General features: G+C 44.8%; 1 protein-coding gene across 1 annotated transcript in view; it reads left to right on the forward strand.

Annotated features, from left to right (window-relative positions):
* The window catches only part of ppm1e (protein phosphatase, Mg2+/Mn2+ dependent, 1E), a 39,494-nt gene that overhangs the window by 13,139 nt on the left and 4,982 nt on the right, over positions 1-21,373 (forward strand). Inside the window, exons 2-6 of the mRNA XM_017489833.3 lie at positions 11,826-11,953; positions 15,956-16,155; positions 18,073-18,261; positions 18,480-18,623; positions 20,727-20,820. Coding sequence (XP_017345322.1) covers positions 11,826-11,953; positions 15,956-16,155; positions 18,073-18,261; positions 18,480-18,623; positions 20,727-20,820 — 755 coding nt within the window. The remainder of the gene's footprint in view (positions 1-11,825; positions 11,954-15,955; positions 16,156-18,072; positions 18,262-18,479; positions 18,624-20,726; positions 20,821-21,373) is intronic.

The raw sequence follows: 21,373 nt of genomic DNA on the forward strand, positions 1-21,373 counted from the left end.
AAGACTCACAGATCGTACCTTTTTTAAACCTCATTCATGTCAGAGTGAACATCTGCAGGAAGGTCGAGCGCTGTATCTGGGTCAGCCGGAGAAAGGAACTCGTATGGACATCATGATCCCATTCTGTCCTGATCAACAGCTTTTCTTCCTCTGTGCTGTTCACACACACACACACACACACACACACACACACACACACACACACACACACACACATATATATATATATATATATATATATATATATATATATATATATATATATATATATATATATATATATTTATATATATATATATTACATATACAGAGAGTGTGTCTCATTCCTGAGTGGAAAAAGTCTGCATTAGTGAATTAGTTTGTGTGGGTGTGGTTTATTTTAAAATGGCTTGCTCTAGCTACACCTTCAAGATGCTACTGATTTTATTTATTATAATGTTTATTAACGTATTTGAATGGTATGACTAGGCCACGCCTCCTTCACTAAGAGTAACAGACACATTGGCCATGCCTCCTTCAGTGAAAGTGATGGCACGCAGGCCACGCCTGCTTCACCTGGACCGACATGTACAGAGGCCACGCCTCCCTCACCTAGACTGAGATTTACAGAGGCCACGCCTCCCTCACCTAGACTGAGATTTACAGAGGCCACGCCTGCTTCACCTAGACTGAGATTTACAGAGGCCACACCTCCTTCACCTAGACTGAGATTTACAGAGGCCACACCTCCTTCACCTAGACTGAGATTTACAGAGGCCACGCCTCCTTCACCTAGTCTGAGATTTACAGAGGCCACGCCTCCCTCACCTAGACTGAGATTTACAGAGGCCACACCTCCTTCACCTAGACTGAGATTTACAGAGGCCACGCCTCCTTCACCTAGACTGAGATTTACAGAGGCCACGCCTCCCTCACCTAGACTGAGATTTACAGAGGCCACACCTCCTTCACCTAGACTGAGATTTACAGAGGCCACGCCTCCTTCACCTAGTCTGAGATTTACAGAGGCCACGCCTCCTTCACCGGCACTGACCTGCAGAGGTGTGAGCAGCACTGAGTGTATATAAGACTGTAGGCGTGTCTTCAACTCCTTATATGGAATCGAAAGGAAGGAAGTTATTAGCATTCATATATGCGCATGTTTTTAGTTAAACAGCTAGCTAACATGAGCTAACCTGCTAGCATTTCTGACGCGTTACTGTTTATAATCGTTCACTGTTAAGGTTCGGTAGCTTGCTGATTTGAGTAGAGTAGATATAAAAGTACTCAAACATTTTAAGGGCGTGTCTTTGTGTCCGTCTTAAAAACACGCACCCACTTGTAAGCTGCTTGCAGACAGATGCTGCTTGTTGGAAGAGCTTTAGAAGAAGAGTCAACTGATGAGGTTTTTTTAAATTCACAAAGACTTTGTGTTAATTGTATGTTTCGTAATTGTGCCTTTAGCGTATCTAACTCGGTTTCTGAGCTGACGTGTGGTGATTATCTGGCCGCCGTGTCGGTCGCTTGCACTGACAGTTTGAGGTGATGGTGGTGGTGGTGGTGGTGGTGATGATGATGATGATGATGTCGCTTCCTCTCCTTCTGTTCACTCTGAGTGTGGAGGAACTGGCGATGAGCTCACGGCAGATCGGGGAGGCCTAAGAAGGGAGAAGTGTAAGAGTTTTTTGTGTGTGTGGTGGGGAATCGTGTACCCGATCAAGCCGCCTCCGCGTTGGCCTTCGGCTGTTAGGGGGGGGATAGGGGGGGATTAGCGTGTGAGGGCTGACTCATAATAAAGCACTATGCTGACGGACTGTGACTCCCCGAAGCTCCTCGATTAGCCGCTGTCTCAGTAAAACACCACAATCTCTGCGTCACGGCTGAATAACCTGCACACTCACATTGCTCTGACTCACCACTCCGATGCTAATTCGGAGGTCACGGTGCAGGGTTTTGGGGGCTTACCCACTCACCCTCAGTCCATCTTAGCTCACTTATTAGCAGCAAGGTCGAGCAGGTCATGTTAAAGAATATAATAGTATTTTATTCTAAATATTTCTTCCTCCAGTCAGGGGAATGTAGAGGCTGGATTAATTATGTGCTAGTTAACTAGCATAGCCCGTAGGATCTAAACATAACTAACATAAGACGTTCCATTTTCCACAAGTTGCTTGTCTTGAAAACGCAGACGTCTTTTAAGACATCTTGGCAAAAATTTCCCATCATAACAGTTCAGCCAGACCTTTTTCTAACTAGCTGCTTAACCAGTCAGGTGATGGTACACAACTCGCTAAGCTTCTTAGCTAAGCAACTAGCAAATGAGCTAACCCCAGTGTAGACTGGATGATTACAAATCAGCTCTGATGTCAATTGTAGCTTGAAGGTTTTGGAACATTTCCCTCAGGAAAAAATTCATATGAAGACAACATCATTGGAGGTTTATTCATTTTTATTACACCACAGCGCTGCTGAGTTCTGGATTGTGATTGGTCGTCAGATGTTGATGGCTTTTCGTTAACAGCGGCGCTGACAGAAGTGCATCCGCACGTCACAGCTTTATATTAATGTGCTCGTTCTGATCCGTTATTCACATTAACACAGCTGTTACTTTTTTTGTTTCAGGACAGAGGAGTTTATGCTTCTTTGCGGTTTCTCATTAACAAAAAAACGACAAGCTGAAACCTGAAGAGAGAGAGAGAGAATAGTGAGAGAGAGAATAGAGAGAGGGCTGGTGAGGGAACGACTGTTTATAGCTGCTATAACGTAAGCGAGAACAGGAACTAACATGTTTCACATACGGTCAACAGCGCTAAATGTAACTACGAATGGATAAAAAGCATGACATGTTGTTCTGAACTAAAACCGCTGTGGTGTAAGAGGAATTAAACACTTGGGGACGTGCTCTAAGAGAAAAATAATCAACTTCGGGGTGATGATAGTAACTTCGCATCATTACACAATCCTGTCACTCATTATTTTACTGTACTCACACACACACACACACACACACACACACACACACACACACTGTTTTATTCATTAGTTATCCTTCTGATGTACCCGGGCTGAATGTTTTTGACATGGTCGCACCTCTACGTGTGATCTGACTGTGCAGATTTTTTTCCAGCAGAGCAGCCGGTGGATTACATAACCCTCGGCTCTGAGCTGCTCAGACCTCACGCCGGTGCTCTGATGCCTCGAAGGAGGACGCAGGGAACTCTTTAGTACCTCTGACCTGTTGTTTAGTGGGAAGTGGGTCAAGACTGCGGAGGGGAAAAAACCAACCTCATCATGTTTTTTTTAATAAATAAATTGGTGGACAAACTGCAGTCTTCAGTAAGATAAAAACAAAAGGGTGTGGTTGTATCTGTAAGGCCAGGAATAAGGCAAACACACACACACACACACACACACACACACACGGTAGCATCATCTGGTATGTGGTTCTCCTAAGATGAAAAGAGCAGAGGTGGAGAGAGTACGAGTCGATGATGATGCGTGCTCAGCACCACAGGTGGAATGATATGAAATTCCCATAATGCATTAGGGCTGGGTGATCTAATGACACAATATTGATATCATCATAATCTGTGTCACTGAGATTAAAATTTTTCTTAAATTACAAATGGTTAAAAATTTTGTCCGTAACCTTTAAAATTGTAAAATGTAAAAAAAAAACAGAAAAGTTTTTAAAACAATAAAACGTTTACAGTTTCGCATAAATCAATCCTCTGGAACGAGGCTCCACTAGTACCAGCGTGTGAGTGTTCAGTGTTCTCCGTGTATGTTGTAGTGCTAATCATTGTGATCGTTAGAGGGAATGATCTAGCGCCACAGAAGCATTGCTAGGACACGGGTCACCTTCCCCGAGTCTTCCAGCTTGTCCCAACTCAATCGTGGCCTTTAACATCGATAGAACGATCCAGAAACCTGTACAAATGAAGTGTGATGTCAAGCTTTGAAGACGGGTGTTTTCTCGTTTCTCTAGCGTTACCACAGTCATCAAGTTCTCAATCCTACAAGAGGATAAACAAGATCTACGGACCTCACGTCACCTCTCTGCTCATCACTCCGGTATTCAGTGTGAGTGAACACATCATGGCTCACGTTAACGTGGCTCATGTCCCTGATGTTCCGTGTGTTCTCTCTCCTCACCGCGCGTTCCCTCTCGCTCCAGCCGCGATAACCCACGTCCCGATCGCTTACATAAGCATCTCTGTGTGGAGGCGTCGAGCCCCGTAATCTCTCTTTCAGCGCTCTGATTCATTTGAGGACGCCGAGGCTGGGAGCTGATTGTAGCGCAGCCGGTGCTGACTTTTCTGGGGTTTTTTTCTCAGAAACTTTGGCCCTCCATCAGGCGCGCACAGTGGGAACTGTGCCAGTCGTAATCTGCGGATTAGGACTTTAATCCTGGTTTGTAAAACAGGTGGAGAGTCCATTCAGGGTCAGTACAGGCCAATTTATAACCGTACTGACGGCTAGAAAATAGGCAGTACAAGATTTTCCGAATATTTCTGCAGGATCTATGATGCACAAAAGTAAAAAAGCAGGAGATTTGTTCATGTAAACCCAGTAAACCTCATTTCATCTCCCAAACCCAGAAGCATTGCACCAAAACACTGACTCTAAATTAGCCAATAATTTTGTATATTTTAGTCCAAATTTATTACACCTCGCTGCTGCTGAGTATTACGGTGGGGTGTGTGTGTGTGTGTGTGTGTGTGTGTGTGTGTGTGTGTACTTGATAGTGGCATCCGAGTCTAATATAATGGCTTCATGGTGCTTTTGACTCTTCTTAAAGGTTTATTTTGCACACATCATCAGCACCGGCATCTCCAAGAGGCGACCTTGAAGACCAGAACTGATCGATTTAGCCTGACGAACAGCCAGAGAGAGCAGGCCTGCACACACACACACACACACACAGAAGTGCTATTAAAATGTGTATTTCCTCTAAAAGAAACGTCCTTGACACTCTCCATGCAGGATTTTTTATCAGTGTGCTGTAGCTGAACGGTGTAGAATAAAACAAGGAGCTTTGAACGAACACCGAACTGAAGAACAGCGTTTAATTTGGCAGCGTTTTAAGCGTGTCCCAGGGCTGAGGGGACAGAACGTCACTAAGTAGTGCACACTACAGGAGGGTGGTGTAGGGAACAGGATGGACTTAGCCAGAGTGTCTGTTTAGCCCATATTACTGTCCTCTTTGGCCCAACTAGGCCATCATCTCTCTCTGTCTCAGAAAAGACACGCGCTCCCTCGTTCTCTGCACTGTTCACTTTATTTATCCTGGTTTTGTTTCTTCTCTTTCTTCCTAAACCACTTGCTCAGATTCTTTCAAATGTCAAGGTCAAGGTCTTTCAAACGCGATCTGTTTTTGGATATTAAAAGAAAATATTCAGAAGCGTATGAACTAAACTCCGGGTATTAATTCAGAGGAGGCAGGAGTGATGCTGTACGACTCGAACACCCGAATCCAAATCCTTTAAACGAATCAGAATGAATCCGGTATGATGTTTTAGACAAGGGATATACAGAGGGTTTCTTCTACATTCTGACTTGTCGTATTTAGTAGTAAGTACAGCTCTAGAATCAGCATTAGTAAAAAAAAATATCAGCATGGCCGCCTGTTTTTACTGATGGTTTTTGTTTGTTTGTAAATGACTGAATCGAATTGTGAATCAATCCACAAGCTTTTTTTTTTTTTTTTTTCCCCTGAACATGCTAAAACATTGATGCGTCATCCAAAATATCGTTCCGACGTGTCTACGGATAAACAAACCTGTAGATTTGTACTTTTTGTGCAAAATGTGAAGGAGTTAATGTTGTGAGAGCACTGTTGCTAGGCGACCGGGGAATAGCTAGCTGATAACTGAGGCTCATGATTTAGCTAGCTAGCACATAACCCGTTAAGTCTATTATACAAAAAGTGTAAAGATGGCGCAAGCGACACAGAATTATCAGGAGCGTAAAAAGATTTACCTCAGATGTGTTGTTAAATTATTAATAAAACACTTATTAATTATTAATAACACACGTCACACCTCTGTGGTGAAGTGGTGAATATCATGCTAGTCGCTAGAACATGTGCCGACCTAGCTAACTTTGAAAAGACATGCGTTATGTCATTTATAAAGACGACGTGACCGCGGAAATGAGACGGAATTATCTGTGTGGAATTTTTCTGCCCTTTTAACTCTCAGTGAATCCAAATGAGAAGTTTGAGTCACCGTCACCGCCACCATCATTAGCACCATCACCATCATATGTCAACGGCAGAACCGTAAGATTATAATTAGAATTGTTATCGATTGATTTTTAGTAATGAAACATTTAAATGTCGTCTTTCTCTTATTTTTTCCCGTTTTCCGCTCTAGGCCCGAGGGTTTTCCTTGGAAAATATATTCACCCTGTGAATGTGTGTGCTGCGTAACCATTCCTGACAGACAGATTGTTCAGTGCTGTACTTGGATTTCATTAGAGTGTATTTTCTACTCTTTTTTTTTTTTTTTTTTTTTTTTTTTTTTTTTTTTTTAGATGTTCATAATGGTGTGTGTTTTATATTGAAGCTTCTACCCTGAATAGGAACTGACTTATATTTTTAAAGCACTACACGTCGAGGCCCGTTCCATCTGCCTGATCTGTTTATAGTCTGAGAGCTGCATTATTGATGCTCTCAGAGCCGTAAGAGATCGGATCAGCATGGGATAGGATCGGTGGGATTCCCGCTCGTGGCGTGACGTGACGTGATGTGATGTGCCTCAGCCCAGTTGCTGCTTTCCATAATGTGGAGGGGGAAAAAATAAAGGCATTTGTTTGGCAAATACACTGCAGGGACACGACACACGCATGCACCGGACGCAATCGCTCCATTGTAGAGATCTCGTCTGGCTCTTCGGCTGTCTGAGTGTTTGAAGGTCAGCTCCAACTGTGAGTGTGTGTGTGTGCGTGTGTTACAGAGCCGTGGTTCAGAGGTGGTACGTTCCATCTGGGTCCTGTGGAATAATCTCTCCTCGAGGAACAAGTCCGATGAGAGACAGATTAAACCAGGCTGAGTTTATAAATCAAGACTCATAAACGTTGTCACTCTGTTCGTGAAGAAATCAGATGGATGAAAAATCACCCACTGGCTCCCGACAGGTGCAACAGTAGAGCTTTCAGAACATCTTCAGCACTGTTCGGAAACATTCCCTGGTCTCCGTGAGGAACATTACACAAGTGAAAGCTTCTCGTCCGTGCGCTCTCTCTAGAGCGAGGGGTCGGAGGAGTGTTTTGTAGGATTTATACGGAGTGAGCACCACAGATTTAAGCGGTAGTTTGGTTAACGGAGGAGACGGTCCACGTCGTCTTACGTGAAACAAGAAAACGCGGTCTGTCTGACTCGGAGACTCTCTCCACAGCGTACAGCTTCGTCCTGCTGCTTTAATCTGTCTTTAATACGTTTAAGACCAAATGAACCGAGTTCTGTCAGTGAAGAATTGAGGTTCCTGCAACACACACACACACACACACACACACACAATATTAACACTCTTTATAAAAGAAGGATGGTTAATGGTTCTAGCGTTCTGAAGAGGTTCTAGTTGTGACAAACGTGTGTGAGTGTGTGTGTGTGTGTGTGTGTGAGATGTCAGCCAGCTGATGGAGGAAAAAAGATCAGTTTTGCAATAAAGCCTGGGAGTAATGGCGTCTCTCTCTGTCTGTCTAGGAAGTGAAGGATAGTCTCACTCGGGTCCTAGAGAGAAAGACGGGGAAATATTCAAATAATTGATGTGCTGTTTTAACTGTCTGTCTCTGTCTGTCTCTCTCTCTCTCTCTCTCTCTCTCTCTGTGTGTGTGTGTGTGTGTGTGTGTGTGTGTGTGTGTGTGTGTGTGTGTCCATCCACTGTGACGGACAGGATACAGATTGAGTGTTGCACGAATCCTGCACGTTGCTATTAACAACCTCTGACTCATCCACCTGCATTCCACACACACACACACACACACACACACACACACACAGCCTTGAATACTCAAAGCACTCAACACACACCCACAAACCCATTTGCACCCACTCACACACTCCAAAAACGAACAACCTTTCTCACAGAGATCGTGGCTTTTGGGAGTGTAGAATGCGCGCACACACACACACACACACACGAACACACAGTAGAAAGGTTGTACACATCTCAGTCTTGTGTAATAAAGTATGGTTGTGCAGCTGGAGCTTGAAGGGTCTCTGAGGGGGAGAGCTGTAACACACACCCGCACACACACACACACACACACACACACACACACACACAGAGTCTCTGTGTTACCGAGGCTTTCGTCAAGGACAGTTGAATGTTAAAGATGGAGTTTCTTGGGTGCTGCGTGTGGATGTTTCCCTGTCTCTCTCTCTCGCTCTCTCTCTCTCTCACACACACACACTCACACACATACATAAATATGATGCAAAGGAAAATCCCATGCACTGCAGACATTGTGTGTGTGTGAGAGAGAGAGAGCGCTACAATTTTTATACCATGTTAATGACGTCAAAGTGGCTTCCTATTTTACATCTCTCTGTCTCTCTTTCTGTCTCTTTCCCTCTCTTTCTGTCTCTCTCATTCTGTCTCGCTCTCTCTTTCATTCTCTCTCCCCTCTCTCATTCTGTCTCCCTCTCTCTTTCTGTCTCTCTCCCCTCTCTCATTCTGTCTCCCTCTCTCTTTCTGTCTCTCTCCCTCTCTCATTCTGTCTCTCTCTCTCTTTCTGTTTCTCTCCCTCTCTCATTCTCTCTCTCTCTCTCTCTCATTCTCTCTCCCCTCTCTCATTCTGTCTCTCTCTCTCTCTCATTCTCTCTCCCCTCTCTCATTCTCTCTCCCCTCTCTCATTCTGTCTCTCTCTCTCATTCTGTCTCTCTCTCGGTCTCTGTCTCTCTGTTTTTCTGTCTCTCTCTCTTTCTGTCTCTCTCTCTTTCTGTCTCTCTCTCATTCTGTCTCTCTCTCTCTCTCTTTCATTCTGTCTCTCTCACTAATCCTCATTCCTGTGCATGCCAGTTGCTCAGTAAACGGAGCGCTCTGATTGGTTTGACTCGGTTGCTTCAGCCAATTAGGACTCCCCACCTCAACGCCTCCTCCTGCGTGCTGCTGACGAGTGTGTGTGTGCGTCCAAGCAAGTGCGTGTGTGTGTGTGTGTGTGTGTGTGTGTGTGTGTGTGTGTGTGTGTGTGTGTGTGTGTGATTTCTATGAATGGAAATGCGGAGGTGGATCCCAGAATGTGATGGCAATTTGCGTCTTTTCTCTCTCTGTCTCTTTTTCTATGTCCTCTAACCCCACCCTCCCCCCTTCACCCCTCCTTATTCTTCTCTTTCATCTGTTCATCTGCACATTTCTGTGTGCAGCTATAATTCAGTTTCATCCCTCACACACTGATGATGATGATGATAAATGACTCAAATAAGAAATTTAAACCATAAAAACAAAAGAGTTAAAGTTTAAAGCAGGTCAAAGTTTAATATCTGAGGCTCCTCCCACATTTCTTTCCTTTTTTGTTGTTTTTTCCCTTCTTTTTTTGCCTCATGTCCACATGAAAATGGTTTTGAGTGAAAGATGTTTTTAAATCAATAATAAAATAAAACCCCAGTGTTAACACTGCAAAAGATCAATTACAAGGAAGTAAAAAAGTTTGTTTTATTGTGTCTCAAATCACACCACAAAGTGTGCACTACTGTCTTACATTACACACTACACACTACACACTTCACACTACACACTACACACTACACGCTTCACGCTACACACCTTACGCTGCACACTGCACACTACGCACTACACATTACACATTACACACTTCACATTACACACTTCGCACTACACACTACACACTTCACACTACACACTTCACATTACACATTACACACTTCACACTACACACTACACACTTCACGCTTCACACTACACATTACACACCTTACGCTGCACACTACACACTTCACGCTTCACACTACACATTACACACCTTACGCTGCACACTACACACTTCGCATTACACATTACACACTACACACTTCACACTACACACTTCGCATTACACATTACACACTACACACTTCACACTACACACTTCGCATTACACACTACACACTACACACTGCACACTACACATTACACACCTTACGCTGCACACTACACACTTCGCACTACACACTACACACTTCACACTACACGCTTCACACTACACATTAAACACCTTACGCTGCACACTACACACTTCACACTACACACTTCGCACTACACATTACACACCTTACGCTGCACACTACACATTACACACTACACATTACACACTTCACGCTTCACACTACACATTACACACCTTACGCTGCACACTGCACACTTCACACTGCACACTTCACACTGCACACTACGCACTACACACTACACACTACACACTACCCTAAGGCAGCTGGACAGAAACAGCCTCTGCAGCAACCACCAAATCACAGCTGTAAATATCTTCACTTTCAGTTTGTAGTTACGTCTGGCAACCCTGATCCTAACACTTCCAAATCTGTGTGTTAGATATTAACACATCTGCTGTGTGTGTGTGTGTGTGTGTGTGTGTGTGTGTGTGTGTGTGTGTGTGTGGGCGGTTTCTCCTCCCTTGGTTCCACACATCTAGAGCAGGCTGTCATTGACGTGTCCTTGAGACACAGCGTTCCACTTTCCTGTCCGCGAGAGCAGCTGCTGAGTGTGTGTGTGAGTGTGTGTGAGTGTAAAGAGCTGCTCTAATTTCTAATACCCAGAGTCCTTTGCATCGGACATCAGCATGTTTTCTCCTCCTGCTGCTTTGTCGCCACCGTTTGTTGTCATAGTTACGTCGTCATGGTTACGAGCAGCATCCGTCGGTGGCCTCATGTTGCTACGGGAGCGGAGAGAAGACGATTCGGCCGTACCTGACTGGATGATGATGATGATGATGATGATGATGATGTTACAGTGATGAAGTGCGACTCCGTGCTGTGCATGACTGTGTGTGTGCGTGCGTGGGGGGGATTCAGTGCATCGTGGGAGTTGAAGCATTCCTCAGGAATACACACAATCTCACTCTTTAATATACACTAATGCGCACACACCCTAATGCAAAGGAACACACACTTTGCACACACCCACACCGAGACGCTGTAACACACACTTCACAATCAAGACATCGTGTACTTGACCGTACATCACACTGTCTTTTACACACACACACACACACTCTTAACATGCTGTAGCACACACCATCACACACATCAATGCAAATACACACTCACACACCCTAACACACACTTATTATTCTGCTTCAGCTCAGTGAAGGTTTTAAGAGTTCTCCTCGAGTTCTCCTCGAGTTCTCCTCGTCGTTTCGTGTGTTTTTGTGCATTTCTGTCTTTTACTTTTCAGTAAATTTCGCACTTTTTCCATTTGAACTTTTGCAGAATTTGCAGCTGAACTTCGTTATTGGGACGTTTACCTCAAATTTATTACCTTCCTTTCAGTGTATTCATTCACACACACACACACACACACACACACATTCACACACACACACACACACACACACACACTGTTGTATAAACTATGCAAGCTAAATGTGAGTTATATAATCTGCTATAAAGTGAATGTTACATGATTAATTGCTAGTGATGTTAGTCTCACCGCTCCAGTACAAGACGCCACACGCTGAACACGTCTCTGAGATAAATGTCATTTTTGTCCAAACCATTGCTTTATTGTTTCTCTCTCCTCTCTCTGTGTGTGTGTGTGTGTGTGTGTGTGTGTGTGTGTGTGTGTGTGTGTGTGTGTGTGTGTGTGTGTGTGTGTGTGTGTGTGTTACAGTAACTGCCCGTTCCCGCTGGCGGCAGGTTTGGCCCGTGGTACGGCTGACAGCGTTCTACAGAGCGATCTCTCCAGCTGTCACCTCACCAAGACCACCGAGGACGGCACAGAGACCGAAACCATTCCTCGTAGGTGTTTGCTGTTTAAACAACACCGATGTGGTACCATCGCGGCGTGTCCCCCAAAACCTGTTTCTGAAACCGAACATCTTTAACGTCACCTCTCTACTGTTTAACGCTGCAGAATATTTCTAGTGTTGCTAAAGTCATTTGGTTTGGGCCCGTTCGAGCACCTCCTGTTTCCACTCTTCTCTGGTTTTATTATAGTAATCATCATAATAATAACAATAATAATCATAATAATATGGTAATTTAACCAAATGTGAGTAAACAGCGCTGAACAATCGTTAGAGCCGGTCTGAATCAAACTGAATCAGATTCCGATCAAACGTGAATTCCGATCAAATCGATTCCGACCTGTAAAAAGCGTTCACGTCCTCGTAGGACTCGTAATTACAACGTGTAAACTAGGAGTTTTCTGAGCCTTGTACCACCTGACCGCTGCGGCGTCGTGCGGAAACGCTCAAAATGGCGGCGGCTTCTGCAGTAAAATGTAGTTAAGTGGTTATCGGAATAATTCTGTGTAGTTGACTATTATTAACGTCTTAATAATGCAAGATTAACCTGAAGATAAAGGAAAGACGTACAGTACAGTTTAATGCAGCTGGCACAGACGTGGAGTTGTTGTTTAGGCCTGCGTTATTAATAAACATGTTATTGTTACCTGATGCACTTTCTGTGTTCTTCAGTATGTAGCAATAGAAGAAAAATGTGATTTCATGTTGTAAATATCTACTTTGCAGCATCATCTCACAGCGATTGAGTTTGGCCTATAGAAACGCATCGTTCCGGGGCCGAGGACATGAACGGCTCGGAGTAGGACGTCCGGGTCGTCATTTAGTAATGACAGTAATTCTGACATTTCGTGAACGCAGCGTGATTCAGTGTTACAGCAGGACGCATCGTCACCGCACAGCTCCGCGGTGCTCTGTGTGACCCTGAGCGCAGGTTACAGTCCGTGTGGAGTTCTCCCTGTGTCTGTGTGTGTGGGTTACTTCCGGGTTCTCCGGTTTCCTCCCACCTCCCAAAAACATGCTGGAAGGTGGCCTGGCTAAGATCAATTAGCCCAAGGAGTGAGAGTGTGTGTGAGAGTGTGTGTGTGTGTGAGAATGAGAGAGTGAGTGTGTGTGTGTGTGTGTGTGTGTGTGTGTGTGTGTGTGTGTGAGAATGAGAGAGTGAGTGTGTGTGTGAGAATGAGAGTGAGTGTGAGAGTGTGTGTGTGTGTGAGAATGAGAGTGAGTGTGAGAGTGTGTGTGTGTGTGAGAATGAGAGTGAGTGTGTGAGAATGAGAGTGTGAGAGTGTGTGTGTGTGAGAATGAGAGTGAGAGAGTGTGTGTGTGTGAGAATGAGAGAGTGAGTGTGAGTGTGTGTGTGTATGAGAATGAGAGTGTGTGTGTGAGAGTGTGTGTATGTGAGAGGGTGTGTGAGAGGGTGTGTGAGAGTGTGTGTATGTGAGAGGGTGTGTGAGAGTGTGTCTTGCGATGGACTGGTGTCCCGTTCAGGGTGTATTCCCACCTCACACCACGGCCCTGACCAGGATATACTGCTTACCGATGATGAATCAGATTAAAATCAGATGAATCATGAATCAAACTGAATCATGAATCAAACTGAATCATTCACAGTGTTTAACATGCATCGTCCTTTTCCCTGAGAGCTGTAAAAATACTAATAATAATAATAATAAATCACAAGCTTTCATCCCCTCCTACAGCGAAAGCGGTAAATATGTCTCGCTGTAAAGTGCATCCGAGTCCCTGTGAGAGCGCCGCTCCTGTTCCACATCGGCTTTGACATTTCTGGGTATTTCCAAGGACACCCGTGACCCAAAAGCCGAGGATTTTAGGTCTTGGAGAGGCTCAAACAGGGAGAGACTCTTCCGTCCTGCTCCTCCGCACTGCGATCGACTGGCGTTCGGCGCGAATGTAGGCCACTCTGCACAATTTAAACTCTCCTATTCGACTGCGGAATCAGGTCGCGTACTAACTTAACTCTGGCCTGAATTGCTTTCTTAACTTTCTATATTCGAATGGAAATGGCAGAGGAATTGGGAGCGGGGACGACTGAGAAGTGCTCCAGACAGACGAATTAGAGGAGAGATCAAACATCTGTGCAGATGTGTGTGTGTGTGTGTGTGTGTGTGTGAGATCTAACGTCTCTTTAATAAAGTTTACGGGCTTCACACCTGTCCATACCGGAGCCCGAGTTCAAATAAAGTCATCGGGAATGTTTCGGAAGCGTCGATGAGCAGCACACGGAAGCCAGATCCGGTTTGGTGAAGTAGCGCTGAAGAAAACACGCAGGCGTGCGGAGACTTGCAGTTTTATGCCTCACAGTTTATCAGGAACAGTCGCAGCACTGAAACTTTACTGTTCAGTACTCGGTATAGTGGGAGTAGGATTGGAAACGGAATATTCTAGTCTTCCTCCTGCAGTAAAGACCGGTCTCAGCTCTACAGCCTCTTCACTGTCCTGATGTCAGCTAGCTTTTACAGCCAAGAGCTAGCTGTGATTTCTACATCGTGCAAATGTCCATAGAGCTCGCATGATCGTACTCGGCAAATGTCCTCTCTAAAGACAGACCAGGATCCCGAGTAACCAGATTTATATTGAGGTCATGAGCCAGAGTGAAGCACCTGAGACCAGGACTAAGACCAACAAGCATTAAAGACTAGGACCAAGACCATAGCACAGACCCTGAGCAGCACCGAGTAACCAAAGCATGAGGAACAAAACCCAGACCAGATGTTTGAGTCTTGAGACCATGACCATGTTTCTGAGTAGTGGGAATCGGAGCAAGGCAACGACCACAACTAATATTTTGGGTAACGAGACCTGATCCCAAGCACTGACACCAAGACTCGAGTTATCAGTGAATAATGAGAACTGACCTGATTAACAAAACTCTGATTCTAAAGACGTGTTTGTGGCTTCAAGATCTAGACGTCATCTCTGTTAACATTAAAGTCTGAGCAGTGTGTGTGTGTGTGTGTGTGTGTGTGTGTGTGTGTGTGTGTGCGTGTGTGTGCGCGCGCTGTTCTTAAAGTTGATATACTGTTTTTGAGTTGATGTCCTGTTTATGTAGAACAGCGCTCTCTCTCTCTCTGTCCCTGTCCCCAATGTCTGTCACTAACCTGATTCACAAAGAGGCACACCTTATAGACTTCAGTGGAGGCATGGACGTGCAGACAGACAGAAAGAAAGACAGACAGACAGACAGACGGCCGTCTGGCTCAGGGCGTCTGTTCCCCAGCGCAGACCTGACACGACACGTTAAATATAGACTGCGCCCACTAAACAAACGCACGTTACATAACCTGAAAGCACAAAAACCCGTTCAAAGTGCTCTGAAAAATTTCAGTGACATTTCTGATAAAAAAAAAAAAAAAAGACCTAAAGGGTCGAATACCTGCGTTATAGAATACAGAAATAAAAGAAATGGCGCCCTCAGGATTACACGTGGCCTCGCTGAGTCGTGTCTAATACGTCCCCTTATTACACTGCGTTCTCGTTTATCTGCATCATGAGGACAATAAGATGAAGATCGAGACTCGGCCCTGGACTTTGAGTGAAGTCTCTCTCTCTCTCTCTCTCTCTCTCTCTCTCTCTCTCTCTCTCTCTAAAATAATTGAGCTCAAAACTGTGAGTGACGAGATCACGTCTCAGACTCTGAGTGACCAGAAGAACCTGAAGACTCATTACACTGTGACTTTTTACAGTGTGTGTGTGATATCTCTCTCTCTGTATGTCTCTCTTCGCAGATGTCCTCTTTTGCTCATGTCCTCAATTCTTACATTCGAGAGCACACACACACACACACACACATGCTCGCTCACTCACTCACTCAGACTCTTTCTCTCTTCTTAGCCTTTCTGAATTTTGATAACCGTGCTGTGATCCTTCACAAGCCTGAAATGCGTCCTTAGATTTTGTAACACTAGAACCGGAATGTGTGTGTGTGTGTGTGTGTGTGTGTGTGTGTGTGTGTGTGTGTGTGTGTGTCCCTGTGCAGAGATCGAGGCGGTGAAATTGGCTCGTCTGGTCTTTAATAAGCTGTGTGAGACGTGCTGCGTGTGGCTGAAGGTTTTCCCGCCGCGACGCCGCTCACAGGCCTACTACGAGACCTCCATCCACGCCATCAAAAACATGCGGCGCAAGATGGAAGACCGGCACGTCATCATCCCCGACTTTAACACGCTCTTCAACCTGCAGGTATTCCCCCTACCCCCGCCCCCACACACACACACCCACACGCACATGCACACGACGATCAGAAAAGTCTGCACGCAACACTAAACCCAAATATGACTTTGATTGCTGATCAGCTGATTTACAAAACCAGGTCCTCTACAGTTTTGTGTGTCGTCACGCGGCGTTATAACCAAACGGGAACCTGCACAGGTGTCGCGTTCAGATCCTTCAGTGTCATCACGTTTACCTGCACACGCGATGTTTCATTCATGACTCGTTACTGAATCGGCTCACCTGAACTGCGCATGCGTTAACAACACAATTAGACCGCCGTCCTCTCTATAACACAACCAGCACATTCACTAACGGCTACAACAGCCAGCAGGTTACCAGCGTATTGATGAAGCTGACGAAGTTATTGATGTAAACAGCTATCTAGTTTAAACAGGTCAGGCTAGAGGGTTCACTGCTTCCTGTGAAACGTCTCGAATGAACAGTTCTCCAAACCCTGACTCTGAGTGTATTATCTCCTGATTAAAGCTGACTATATTCAGCTTTAATAGCACTGAATTGAATCAATAAATTGTTTGTGTGTGTGTGTAAATGACCGGCTTGGTTTAGTGTTGCTGATAAATGAAGAGCTTTTACTGGAGCTAAAGAGCAGAAACACAGAAACGCTCTCTCTATCAGACGAAACACGAGCTGCAGCTAAAGAGAGAGCGCTCGATATTCATAACACACTACTGAGAGAGAGAGAGAGAGAGAGGGACGGAGACCGAGAGCAAGACAGCGAGAGGGTGAGAATGAGGATTCAAAAGGATTTTAAAGATAGTTTAGAGGTAAGAGTCGGACATGTAGGTTATTAGAGAACAATTCACATGCAGAAAGGGGGTACAAACTTTTGAACTGATATCATTTTGATTGATCATTGTTTATTAATATCTTTCCACCATTTTGTTATTCTTGTTAATGAACGGGGGAGGGGGACCCGTGTTTATGTAAACGAGGCCGGAGGGTGTGTACGTGTTGGTTAAATATTGGTTGTGAGTGTTTGTGCACGTTGTTGGCACTCGCTGGTTCCTGAACGGTGAAGTGATTTATTCTCCCGCGCCACGTCTCTCTCTAAAGCCACATAATGACTCTTAATCTGCTCGTAATTAAACCTGATTTAAAGCCGAGAACACCGAAGCTTTATTTACCCTCATCACACTTCCGTTTCATTTAGTGTATTATAATACGAGAATGGGAAGTGTGTGTGTGTGTGTGTGTGTGTGTGTGTGTGTGTGTGTGTGTGTGTGTGGCCTCAGGTTTTGTGAGGATTAGAATGGTTTAAAGTGCGCTGAGTGCTGCAGATGAATTACACTTAAGGGTCGCAGTTTATTTAATCACCGTTACAGCAGCGTCTCTTCATTCACTGTTTAATTAAAAACACAAACACTCAACTCCTTATCCAGTGACATCATCAAACCTCCAATCAAAGATAGATTTAGTGATGTACAGTGGGATAGAAGATTGACTAAACATGTTTGATGTCAGTGAAGAATTAAATGAACCATTTTTTAAAGTGTGACAGAGGCCACGCCCCCTTTGACATAAAACTGATCAGGTGTAAAGACCACGCCCCCTATCACTTGGACTGACATGGCACAGAGACCATGCCCCCTTTCCCTTTGATTGAGGTTGCAGAGACCACGCCCCCTTTCACTTGGACACACAAGGCATCGAGACCACACCCCGTTTCATTTGGACTGACAAGGCGCAGAGACCACGCCCTCTTTCACTTGGATACACAAGGCTACTTTCTCAGATATCATTTAGAAACTAATACTTGTAATGAAAATTAGATCATAACCTTTCAAGTTTACAAACAGATTTGATTAAACAACGGAATGTTGTAATGGATTGCGGAGGTGGAGCCAAATATGTTTGTGTCTGCAGGATCAGGAGGAGCAGGCGTACTTCGCCGTGTTCGATGGTCACGGTGGCATCGACGCTGCAACCTACGCCGCAAATCACCTCCATGTCAACCTGGTGAAGCAGGAGATGTTCAGCCAGGACCCCGCAGAAGCTCTGTGCCGAGCCTTCAAACGCACCGACGAGCGCTTCGTACAGAAAGCGTCACGAGAGGTGTGTATATGTGTGTGTGTATGTACGTGTGTGTGTGTGTGTGTGTGTGTGTGTGTGTGTGTGTGTGTGTGTGTGTCCTCACACTAGATTGAAGATGTCCGTTATGGCCAGGGCTGAGGGACTGCTCAGATTTCTGGCATCCTGAGCTGAAACCTCTGTGGCCTGACTCTTAAACTTGTTTATTTTTACTTATATATGTGTGTGTGTGTGTGTGATAGAACCTGCGCTGTGGCACCACTGGGGTCGTGACCTTCCTGCGAGGCCGAACTCTGTACGTTGCCTGGCTTGGAGACTCACAGGTTATGCTGGTGAAAAAAGGACAAGCAGTGGAGCTGATGAAGCCCCACAAACCAGACCGAGAGGTAATACACACAGAGAGTCTGTGGGAGTGAGAAGTGTTCTTTACAGTAGCAGGTTAGACCTCAAGACTACTGAGCCATGAATGTCTAATATATTTCAACAGATTTGTCCTCCACTTTACGCCACATACACACAAGCTGTACTTCTAGAGAAACACCTTGTCTTTTAATCGCCTGATCCAAGCCTCGGACCGTGGTCCTCCCATTCAGATGCGACTTTCCTACCAGCTGAACCACCAGGACACTAACACCAGCGCACTGTGTGTGTCCTCATAGCTTTGTGGGAAAGCGCACACTTCTCAATCCTGAGGTCATTGCTTCAAATCCCTTGTTGTCCTTCATGACAGTTTTTTTTATGTGTTTATTATGAGTGGAGCGTCCATCGTACACGTCCCTGTGACGCCTGTGTTCTGATAGTGTAGTGACTTCTGGATGTTTACGGTTGCAGGCACAGCAAAACTTATATAAAAATCTCATAAAGCCCTCACCTCCTGGTGCTGACGTCACGGGTTCGAATCTGCTTCTGTTTTCCTGAAACACGAGGACAGTTTCTGAAAAATAAATACACTAAAGGAAAACCTTGCTCTCGGCAGAACCAGTGGCTCAGCAGGTACGTGAAGAGTGAGAGAGTGAGAGAGTGTTGTGCTGAGACTCGGGGTTCTTCTGGTAGAGCAGAAACTGAGGGCTTGACCCTGCATGATGAAACACAGGCCTTACACTGTAATCAGAATCCAAATGACATCTTTTATTAATGTTTAGTATAGAAATAAGTAAATTAGTACATAGTGAAATGTAATAGTTTCCGGCTTTCACTCTCTTTGCCAGATTTAGTGCCCCACCAGGGTCCAGCACCTTTATCTTTTACATTACATCACTGATACACTTACACAACACAAAGTGTGCTTATAAAGCAAAACTCACCCGGACCAAACCTCGAACCCTGAACATCACACCAAGGTAACAGTCCACTTATGCTTATAAAGCACTGTGACTGCAGTTAACACTTTCTCTTTTTTTTTTTTTTGGATGTGTCTTTTACTTTACATCAGCTATCCGCTACAAAGTGTGCTTAGAAAGCAAAACTCACCTGAACATCACAGTGAGCCACCTGTACCTCTAGACCTTAGTTGATTATTAGTTGCTTATAAAGGAGACACACCCAAGCCGGGTGTCATACCATGAGCAGGTGGGGTGGAGTGTAGCTCTTACTTTACATCCTACTTTAGCTCCACACATAACCGTGTCCACCTGACCATCTAATCACTACCTTAAGAAGTTCTTGATCTACTAAGACAGGTGTTTGGCTGGAGATGAAACCTGCAGGAAGGTCGATCTCAAGGAAGACGGATGGTGACCACTGACCTATACACTATAAAGTGTGCTTAATAAGGAAAACTCAGCTGATCCAAGCGTTGATCTGTCATCATCACACCTGGACACCGAGCCTCCAGCGTCATCGTCGCTTGTTTTTATTTTTATTTTTGAGGGTTTATCTTTAACTTTACATCACCTACACTCTGTGATGTATGTATAAAAGGTATAAACGGTCTGCAGTTGAGCATTGAACCATGGCTGTCATGACCACACACACACACACACACACACACACACACACACACACACACACACCCCACCCACCCCCCCTCGCCAGAACTGGGTGGATTTGTTTTCGGTGTTATTTTTGTCCATCAGGGTAGAAAAGTGTCTGCAGCAGATGGATATAATTTCATTTAAATTCCATTTAGTTACACGTTGGGGTTTTAGTGAGTTTTATCGGTATTCAGGAATCTGGCAACTTTTCCTGTTACTGTCTGTGTATGTTTCCGGAGGTTTCTCCCCTGGAGTTATCTCCAGGTTCTCCGGTTCCCTCACACCACCAGAACATCCGTCCTGTGGACCTCTGTGTGTGTGTGTGTGTGTGTGTGTGTGTGTTACAGTAATATATAAATGTAGATATAATGTATATGATCTCTATCCATCTGTAATATAGAGCATGATCATTATAAACACCTCCGTGTGATGGGGACTGCAGTGCTTTCAGGTCTCGGGATGTTATGTTGGTCTTCCAGCTGACATTTGAAATGTTTTTATGATGTGTGCGTGTAGGATGAGAAGCGGAGGATCGAGGCGCTGGGTGGGTGTGTGATTTGGTTCGGGACGTGGCGAGTGAACGGCAGCTTGTCGGTGTCGAGAGCCATCGGTACGTAACCTTAAACACTGCTCCACCTTTCTCCTTCATCAGTCATTATTACGATAAATCACTGAACTGCTGTACACGCCCCTGGGAACGAGCTGTGACTATTAGAGTGAGCGCTTTAATATAATCCCGCTCTACTGTCAGAGCTGCTTTTCTAGAGAACTAATCACCACCTGACGACCAATCACGATCCGGGTTTTTAAAGCCTTTTTAACGAGGTGAAAATCAGAGAAATCTGTATTTATACGTATCCCAAATGAAATAACTAAACAGTTGCCAGGTCACTGCAGTGTTACACAGCAGGTAATGAAATGTCATCTATAATTACAGCTTGTAAATGGTGTGTGACTGGAACCGACTCATTCGGAGGTTTTAATAGATTAGAACATTTGCTGGACTTCTTGTTCCTAGACCGTTTAGTCTCCGTCAAAGTTTTTCTTTGATTGGGGAACGGTCTGACCTTTAAACCAGTGGAATATATTAGTATAAAATCTGATGTGTGTGTGTGTGTGTGTGTGTGTGTGTGTGTGTGTGTGTGTGTGTGTGTGTGTGTGTG

This window comes from Ictalurus punctatus, chromosome 16, assembly GCF_001660625.3.
Source record: "Ictalurus punctatus breed USDA103 chromosome 16, Coco_2.0, whole genome shotgun sequence".
NCBI classification, from domain to species: domain Eukaryota; kingdom Metazoa; phylum Chordata; class Actinopteri; order Siluriformes; family Ictaluridae; genus Ictalurus; species Ictalurus punctatus.